Raw genomic sequence first — 10,886 nt, forward strand, 5'->3', positions numbered from 1 at the left:
GTAATCCTTGATTAACTCTAATCACCTCCTCTGGCGCATATTGAGCTCTTCCTGCGTGAAAATGCACTAGAGCACTTATGGCTTGTGTAAATCTCGCACTTCTCTCCATACAAGTAGTGCCTCCAATCTTTAGGGCAAAACTATTGCCACGAGCCCAAGCTCATGGGTGGGGATATCGAATTTTATATTCCCTTAGATGTCTTGACGCGTACGCAATTACCTTGATGTGTTGTATAAGAAGCACCTTAATTCCTTATGCGAAGCGTCACTACAGATCACAAAATCTTCTTTTCCATCTGGCAATGCCATCATAGGGGTCGTCACCAATCTTTGCTTCAGTTCTTAAAGGCTATTCTCGCATTTCTCTGTCCATTCAAACTTCTCAGTCTTATGAGTAATTCGCGTTAAAGGGGCTACTATCTTTACAAACTTGAACGAACCTCCGGTAGTGACCGGCCAATCCTACCTCTGGTAGTTTCCCTAACCATGGCCATTAATTCCTCAATGGTCCTTTATTCATTCTTGTTAGGATCCTCCACGAGATCCTCCTCAGCAACAATCCCATCTAGGACAACATCCTCAACCACTACATCCTCAATATGAACATCATCCGGTCCTGCGTTAGGACGCTCTATCGGATCCACAATCCGATCTCCAATTAGTAATAAAACATCATCGCCTTGTTGCTCCTCAACCTCAGGGTTCGGAGTCCCGCTACCATCTACGATAACGAACTACGCTTCTATCACGATATTTATAAGGGTTCCCATAAGGGTTTTAACTGTCAGTACTACGTTAGGTAGCCCGACTATGAACTTGGCAAGAGTTCTTATTATCTTAATGAACTTATTATCTTAACGTCACATCATCTCTGAGGTTTATAACGCTTAGCTCTGATACCATTTCTGTAACACCCCCAAATCCGGGGTTGGGGATCCGGGTCGTCACGAGTTCCATTTCCCTTAATAACACTCAATCTTAATAAACAATCAACTACTCTGTACTGTGACCCCACAATAAACACACACACCACAAGTTATAGTCTCAGAGATGAATATCCAAAAATAACACGAGTCATTTTATTCCAAAATTCTATGCCATTACACCTTAAAAGGGTTTCTGAATAGATTTACATTTCTTTGCCATTATTACAATTAATAAAGATACATAAGTCCGGTACATCAAAAGTTGAAATCCTAGCCTATTGGTAGTTCCTACCTCAGCTACAGCGACATCAACGCCTATAGGAAACTGCGGAACGTTTCCTATCCGCTCGCGAATTGGGAGCTTGGTCCTGTTCATCTTTTCTATCTGTTGTTGTGTGATGAAAGAAGAAAGTAAGGGTGAGCAACAAGCCCACCAAAATAATATGTATAATGATTAACAATATATGAGCATTCTCATAGTACTCATGAAAGTCTTGGTCAAGAAGAAATGAACCAAGCTGATATCTTAACGCGACCAAGTCGCAAAATATTCAGTATATATACATATATACTTTTCACAATCTTTGAAATCCTCTGACATGTATAATATACACAGAGTTCCAGTTTATAACTGTATAAAAATATTGTTGCAAGGTGATCTCATATATCCAACCTTGTCTCAACATTTTTATGAAAATCTTTGTCATGCATAAGATAATCATTAACTAGATATAAGTTTAAAAGATGAAGTTACAAGATACTCCAATATACTTATATCTTTTCCGAATACTACTTGAACTACCACCGTTCAAGTTATAATTAGTTTCAAAAGTTCATCACACTGATGAGACTACAAGATAAGACTTGAATAGATTCAATCTTTGAAATATCATTATAAATAATGAAGTTACGAGATACTTCATTAAGTCCTGATATATATATACACACCTATATATATATATACATTTCATACACTCCTTGAAAACCTCTGTTATGAAAATTATAAACAGAATTGCAATATCCAATGAATTTGGAAAGGAGAAAACCTTGGCATAAACCTGATATCTTGCTGATCAGGCAAAGATACCAATAAGTAACCTTTTCTACCAGTAGATGGATGAATCCCCCACCGGACATCACCCTGGCCACATAAGGACCTTGTGCTGGACCGCCACCCGGCCTCTTACGCGTTGATGGACTGCCACCCAGCCACTTACACTTTGATAGACCGTACCCCGGCCTGTCGCTTATGCCGACTCAATTAGAGGGACTTACTTCCCGAACGTTGGGCAAGTAATCAAATTGTTTTCTCAAAACAGCAACCACGTTGCGAATGTAAATTACACCACAGAGCCGGATCCCCCAGGTTTTGAGCGAGTATTTAAATCCCCTTCGAAAGGAGGATCTTAAATATAAAAGAATGAGTTTTGGGATCCGCCCTAACTTTTAGAAATCATTTTGAAGACTCGAAAACATTTTTAAGAATGTTTGGAGTACTGCTGATTTATTAAAATAAATCAGTCCTGATATATTAGAGATATCTGAATATTATTATTTAAATAATATTCTCATAAAGATAATCCTTATAAAAATAATCGAAGTAGAAGTTTTAAAACTCATACTTGAAATGAATATTAAATAACCAAAGATATACTTATACGATAGTACTATCTTTATTTGAATAATCGAAAATAAGTTTAATTATCGAAACATTATTCTTTAATAAAATAAAGAATATTATTAAATAATAAGCGGAGTCATAATACCTCGAATGAATATTATAAATAATATTCATTAAATAAAATAAACGGAGTCATACATCCTCAAATGAATATTCAAATAATATTCATTAAATAAAATAAAGTTATCGAATAAACCTTATTCGATCAATAGTTTTGAAAACTATATCCATATATATATAAATATATATATATAATATACTCGGGAGCATCGACTCCCGGTTTAGAAATATGTTCAACTTTGGGTCCCCTAAACTAAGGGTATACGCAACTACTGCTTATCTCTAGCATAGGTCTTATGCAACTAATAAGCATTTGAACCAACAGATATATAAATCAAGAATACGAAACAGGAATGCATATATACCATATCACATGCTCCAATATATCACAAGAATTTGCTAATAACAAATATGCATTTATCACAAGATCATGCATATACACATATACATCACAACAATAGTTTATACGGGTAGAAAACTTGCCTGAGCGACTGAGGGTTATAAATGGCTTGGGGCGAGTCTGGTAACCTATAAACAACATATAAGTTGGAATTAAACCAAAGTCACTTGTAAATCTATACTTTAACCAAATTAGACTCTAACGCTCGCTTTGCGCTTACTGATTCTCTTAAGTCGCTCGAGTACCCTCGGCTCCACCATTTTTAATAAATTAACCATTAAGGGAGTTTAAGGCGATTCTTTCGCGAGTACCTTACCAACTGCCTAATCCACTTTACATAAATGTTTCATACCCCAATTAGTCATTTAAGGTCCTTAACCAAGGTTTCAAAGTAAGGCGAGGGGTAATGGTTCGGTCGCGAAACGCCGTTACTTAAAACGGCCGTTTCTCCTAAACCGTACATCGGATTCAAACGAACCACATATCAAAACGAAGCTCGTAACATGAACTATCTAATCATGGCAACGGTCAAAACCTAGCAGTGAGTTCACGGGTCCTGATTGTTAAGAACAAAACAGTCTTAAAGTAAATCGGACATTACGACGGCTATGTTTACGCGATTACCAAATTTTAAACTACTCCAATCAACCACAAATAAACCACAAATCAACCCATAACCACCAATACCACCAAACTTCATCCAAACCTTACTAACTCAGTCCATAACCTCATGATTTTTCCAACTTATTCAATCTCAAACAAGAGCTACTAATTATACTTAAGGTTCATCAACCAACAACCAAGATTTATAACCCAAAATCATTATAATTCCATCCAAACTCTAAACACACAAGAATCATGCTCTCATGAACTATAACAAACAAAACCAAACCTAATACTCAAAGTAAAGTTAGGGTTTGGAGGGGTTATACCTTCCTTGGAGAGTGGAGAATCACTTAGGAAGCCTTGAATAACCACTAACTATCTTTACTAAGCTTGGATCTTGAAGAAAACATAAGAAAACACAAAGTTAGTTTCTTGAAAACACTATTCACCAAGAACTTTGATGAATTGATTAGCTATGTTAAACATGGAATCTTGAGCTTAAACTTATGGCTCATCTTAGTTATGAATTATGGAAGCTAAAGAAACAAACCTCTTGAATTATGAAGGTGTGTAGCTCGATTTTTGAAATTTTCTCCTTTGCTTTTCATGGAAAAGCCGAGAGCAAAGAGTGGGGGAAGAAGAAAATGTTTTTGTTTTGGTTGCTTTTGATTTTTGTGTTTGTTTTGCTTGTTAATTAGGTTGTTACCATGGTAAATATTGTGTGGCTCACAATCATCCAACAATTCCTTCCCTTATGTCATGCTTATGTCATCATGTGATGTCACCCCTCCACACTTGTCCTCTTCTTGTTGGTTTGATGACATCATCATCCCTAACCTCCTTGATTAACTCCTAATTGCTTGCCTAATGACCGCTGATCTGTTATACGGTTCGCTTAACTTTCGTTCTCGTTTATCGTTTGAGGGATCATACCCAGGATCTTATTACTTGGGTTCCCTTAACCTTTCTCAATACATTATATTCCTTTTATGATCCTCTATTAAAATCCTTGAATTTAAATCTTTTTTATCCTGTTACCTTATACTCAATTCTTTCGATATCTGGTGGATTTTCGGGAAAAATCAAAGTGTTCGGATTTGGATTCTGACGATCTTTACATACACTTATATACCACATAGAGTACTAATAATATCTCAGAATATCAATAAAAAAACCCCTACATAGTGTGGTATGAAAAGTTTTCTTATTCAGCATAATCTGCAAAATCACTATTTATAAGGGTTTCAAAAATTTTCAAAAATTGGGCTTATTACAAGTAGTTTAAATATCAGAGAAAATAATATCTTAATATATCAGATAGAGTAGTTTGGACACCGAAATAAATAATTATTTTTAATATAATATATAAATAATCATATATACTTTAATTGTTTCTAATATTATGATATATTATTTTAAAAATCATAAAAAGTATTGTATATTTTCAAATTTATATAAAAAATCGGTTTTTTAAGCGGACTTTTCAAAAAGCCCGGGCTTTTATCCGGGCCGAACCGGGCTTTTATCCGGGGATTTTTCGATCCGGGGTTTTTTCGATCCGGGCTTTTATCCGGGCTTTTCGGGTTTCGGGCCGGATTTTCGAGAAAAAATGAGGCCCATTTAAGGCCCGCGGGCCGGGCCGAACCAGACCGGGCTTTTCTCCGGATCGAGTTTTTCGGACTTTTTTTCCGGATCGGATTTCGGCTTTCAAATTTTTTGAATATCTCTAATGTCGGTACAGGCTTCTTCTCTACCAAAATGATAAGTTGAATGCTAAAGTACCACTCCAATTTTCAATTTATCAGTGGTTATTAACACCATTTAAAAAGGTCGCCAAACCATTGAAGTAAACTGCAAACGTGCAGTTGCTCGTTTTAAGTCGGCTCATGTGGAGAGCCAAATAGACACACAGTCTAACCTCACTCTCTCTGTCTATTAACCTGTTGGGTTTTACAAATATAATTTCACAAGTACACTTGGGTTTTACAAGTACACACGATCAACTTATAACTGATTTTACAACAATAAAGACCAAACCAATCACCTTCACCCCCTTCCATTCCTTTATATTAGAGTTGCGTTAATTATACCCCAAGAATGTGTAAGGCTCACTGAGTTATAGTACAGGATGATGATATTCCGTGACATCTGACAAAATTAGTCAAAAATTCTTTTGCTAGATTTAAGTTGATTATGGAAGGGCTTAGACCAAATCATACAATGTGCTCCCTTTGGTTCTAGAGGCTAGTGATTTCTAAACAATATACAGCATATGTTAGTTTGTTGCATAGTTAGTTAAATACAAGACTACCAACTCTTAACAATCCACGTTATAAATCTATATAGTGTTCAAAACTAAGCTATCACATTCATATCATTTACCTGGAAGACAAATAAACAAAAAACATTCTCGCCAATGTTCCACGGAAGACCTGACGCATGGATTTCAAGTTTATTCATCAGTCTTAGAGGGCGATGCTGACCTCTTTTTTCATTTACCTGTTCCAGCCGTGCCAGAACTTGAATCAGGGCGACTGAACAACTAAAACAATTACTAACACTTATTTAAAAATAATAGATGCCAGACATGTCAAGCGTTTCGTTAACTCATGCCAACCAGATATCCCAAGTCAGCCATTTCGAATGCAAAATCTTTCTCACACCCATAATTATATATTACCTGTCAAGCATTTCGTTTTTTAATATCTCACCCTCCACTGGAAGGGCAGACGTATAATTTCATTTCCTCAATACTCCCCTACCTCTCAGCCCTCTCCTAATTTTATATATTAATAAATCTTTACATTTCCGGATTGCGCCAGGGTTTCTCCTCTTTGTCTTCTACATGGCCACCAAATCAACTTCCCACTCACTCCATGACTTCCTATTTGCTATTGTTGGCCACAGCCGCCTTGGCAAAAGTGAGCTTCTCTATGGACATGCGGACTTTACCAACCCTGGAGAAGAACTGCCTAGAAAGTGGCAGATCTAACCCCTATGAGCGCGGTTTTACTGTTGCACCTGTGGGCCAGGCATCAAGGCCAATAACCAGTCTAGAGATAACCATGAAGATTCACACATGCAGCACTTATTAAACAAAAATCTAGGACTCCTACATTAAAATTAAAAAATTATGTATACATATTACATGACAAATATTCTAGTTGGTGTTCATAATTTCATTAAATATTTGTGTGCACACCATTTATATATTTGCTTTCTACCCATAGTCATGTATTTTGCAGCATTAAATTTATTCACTTTAAACTTTTTCCAGTGCCACATCCATGAACAAACAACAAACGTATTGAGCTGAGAGTTACAATTTTGATCATACAGCTATCATAAATTCTAAAGATGTTAATAACTTTATTGGAATTTTTCTTAATAAATATATATCTAAAATATATATCTAAAATAATCCTTCCCATATAAGATTGAGAGCTTTTAGGCAAAAAAGCTCAGAACATTATTCGTTACAAAATAAATGGCAATCCTAAATGCATCCTTCATAATTTTCATAATTGTCCAAATATTAACAATAAATTAAAGATTTTGTATCAATAATAATTAACAGAGAACAACAAATATGAAATAAATTAAGAAAAAACTGCCCCTAAGTATGTACTTGGGAAAGTTACATGAGTACGTACTTGGGGAAGTTACATGAGTACGTAGTGTATTTTATTGATAGAATTAGAAATTTTTTTAATCAATTTGTGTAATTACAGATATACCCCTCGTGCATTAACATTTAAAAACCTTTGTACTCACCTAACTTGGGTGAGTACATACTTAGGAGCATCAAGCTCATAAATCAAATAACGAGAAAGACTAGAAACTGAAAAAGTAAATCAAATGGCAACAAAGTATTGTTCACAATTCCTCCAGTTAACACTGCATATAGTCACTGAATCTAATAAAATAACAATTTAACACGCTTAAATGACTCACAATAAGATGGACCATAATGTTTAATGTATTAGATTTAGACCATCTTTACGACCCATGAATCAATCTTCTATCATATAAGATGAAAGATAATATGAGTGGGGAAAGATGATGATTCTAGAATATAAGGATAGGGACAATAAACTGGAAGAAGAGCTGACAGTGATTATTGGATAGACTGATCCACAATTCTATGAAGCAGAAATAACCACAATACAAGAAACTGTCAAATGGATGGTCATTTTTCTTTACAGGAAAGAGCCCCGTTGTACAAGGTAGAAATAAATCATCATATATGTTTTTATTTTTCAGAACATTTTTTTTATTGTAAATCTGTATTATCTCCCTAAACAGCTATACTTTTCTCAGGGTATAACACATTTTATAAATGACCTCTTGAATCACAAAAAATGAGGTTCCAAAACATGGCAAAAGGATATTGATCTGGTAATATAACTCAACCTGAAGTATCCTAAACATTCATGTTCTTTCCGAACAATGTGAACAATAGAACAGCACAAGATAAAAAAAAAAATTATTCTCTTGAAATGTTTTGGGTTGTAATATAGGGGCCAAGGCAGGAGACTGTTGTCTATGTTTTAGATGTATAGCTTGGGCCGGATGATACAACCTGCTTTGGGTCTAGAGGCCAAACATTCTTAATTAGATTAAAGCCTATTTCCGTTTGATGCATAGTTAATTCCATACGAGACTACCAACTTAACATCTCACTATATAAAGCTATATAGTGTGCAAAACGGGGCAATCAAATTTATATCATAAAACTGGAAAATAAAAAAGCAAAAAGGATTCACAAGTGTAGGCAATCTGCTTGACAAAGTAAGGTTCTACAGAACACTAAACTAATGGTTTCCAGTAGCAAGTTTACTCGTCAGTCCTAGACGGTCATGGTGACCTCTCTTTCCGTTTACCTGTCACAGCAGTGTTGGAGCATGAATCAGAACGACCCTTTGAACCATTAATCAATGAAGTACCATTACATGGTTGGCACGAGTTGAATGATTCACGACTCTTTGTTATTTCTGATCTTCCTAAACATTCGGTATCTTCATCAGATGCTTTAAGCTCAATAGTCCTACTAATGCAAAGCCAAGTCCTTGACGATTCATCGTTACATTCGCCTGCCAGGGGCACATGCCATGCTCCATTTTCCGATTCTTGAATGACAACAGAATATGGAGGGGGCAAATGGAATTCAACTGCACCTTTAACAAAATTATATCGAATCTGATGTCTTTCTTTCCACTTCACAAAAAAATCACTACCAACTAGCTCGAAAATATGGTCTCTCATCTCATCATTAGTCACAAGAGAACACTTAAGCTTCACAGCAGCATATAGCCAATACCAATCATCATTTGATCCATACGGGGTACCATACAACACCCCTTTCTCCGTCCACTCATCAAGAAGCTCTCGATTACTAGCATCCTCATAAAGTGACTTAACACGCTTTTTATGCAACACAATAAGCGGCCATTTCTTGTTCCTATTATACAATTCCTTCACAACAGCAGCCAATTGCGCCATACTAAATCCACCTTCTGAAAAATTCTGCTGATAAAGCCCAATATTTGCTGCATCGACTATAGCCTCATACTGATGTTCATCTAACCAATTCTGAAAATCCCCAAAATTAGCCTCCACTTCCTTTTTCATAGCTAAAGAAGCCACAGAATCCCCAAACTTCTCCGTCTCCTCTTTGCCAATATCAACACAAACCAATTTCTCATCACAACAACAACAAACACCACCGGAACCAACCTCAGTTCTCCTCACATCCCACTTACCCTTCCCTAACCAACCCAACCCATGCCAGCCACCCCCATTCCTGAAAATCGCATCTTTCACCAACCCGACATCCCAATTCTCCAATCCAACCACATTCCCCCCACCAAACCACCTCTCCAAAACCCCAACAACATCCTCACCGACACGGCCCATAACCCTCCTCATCTTATGCAAATACTCATAAACCTTATCACTCCGCCCACACTCAACACTAACTTTCAACAAAGCCAACAACTCGGGTTCCTCAGCAAGCAAGCCATTGGCAAACATCTCCTCCTCAACCAAATACGCCTTATCAGCATCCAAATGATTACAAAAAGAAAACAAAGCAGGGGCATAAGACCTCAACTTAGGAACAACCCCAGCACCATATTTGTTGATCCCTTTAACCAAATCAAAGGCCAAATCAGCATCGCCCTTAGCGGCGGCAATACGAGCAGCAGAAGTAATAGTGGCTTCATTAGGAACAAGATTAGCAGATAACATGTGACTAAAAATACGAGAACCATAATCAAGAGCAGAAGGATGACAAGTAGAATTAGAACAAATGTAGAGTAAAGAATTGAAGTGATAATGATTAAGATGAATAGTGGTGGGATTAGAAAGAGCAAACTCATAAAGAGAAATAGCGGCGGAGAGGTCTTTGTTTCTGGAACAAGAATCCAGATCCATACGGAACTTTGTTTCAGGCTTCTGAATTTTCTTCTGATGATGATTGTTATTTGAATTCATTCTCTCTCTCGTGTGTGTGTGTGTGTATGTTTTATTCCCTCCCCCCCTTCAACCCTAGGACTTGAGATTCCACGAGTCCGGTTTCGTAAGCACCAAACTCTTTGTTATTACCATTTCTTTCGACATATACTCTGTTGCAAAAGTACTTCATCGATTAGATTTTTAAAATTCGATTAATTCTTACAACTTTTTTTTATTAAATTATATATAATTATTTATTAAAATTAAAATACTATATTAAAATACTATACATAATTATTTATTAAAATTAAAATACTATATATATGTACTATATATATAGGTGGGTTCTATGAAGAACTAACAAATTTGGAGTCCTTACCGAATAAATGCATAATAGTTGGATTCAATTTTATATCGGTGGCCCAGATTTAAAGAAATATAATGACAATTTTATAAAAAGACAAATATGGAGGGCAATGTACTTCATTTATATATGTTTTGTTTATTGATAAAGTCGTGCAAATTTCAACTGCTATTATCTCGCAAACAGCAAAATCGACAGATACAATTTCATGAGCATGTTTATCACTTTTTCTTTAAGATAAAAAGAGAGATAGCAAAACAAATAATTTAATTCGAGTTCAATTTACTCTACTTTTGAGAGTGAAAGAGCAATTGCAGCACTTCCACTATCATGACTGACGGTATGATTTGTGAACATGCATGAACGATTTCGCTTTTAATGATTGAATGTATT

General features: G+C 36.0%; 1 protein-coding gene across 1 annotated transcript; it reads right to left on the minus strand.

Moving 5' to 3' along the window:
* Positions 1 to 8,373: 8,373 nt before the first annotated feature.
* Positions 8,374 to 10,263, minus strand: LOC141707953 (proteinaceous RNase P 2). Its single transcript, XM_074511407.1, has one exon. The coding sequence runs from the start codon at positions 10,166 to 10,168 to the stop codon at positions 8,531 to 8,533; it is 1,638 nt and encodes a 545-aa protein (XP_074367508.1). The 5' UTR covers positions 10,169 to 10,263; the 3' UTR covers positions 8,374 to 8,530.
* Positions 10,264 to 10,886: the final 623 nt, after the last annotated feature.

This window comes from Apium graveolens, chromosome 2 (genome assembly GCF_009905375.1).
Source record: "Apium graveolens cultivar Ventura chromosome 2, ASM990537v1, whole genome shotgun sequence".
Taxonomy (NCBI): domain Eukaryota; kingdom Viridiplantae; phylum Streptophyta; class Magnoliopsida; order Apiales; family Apiaceae; genus Apium; species Apium graveolens.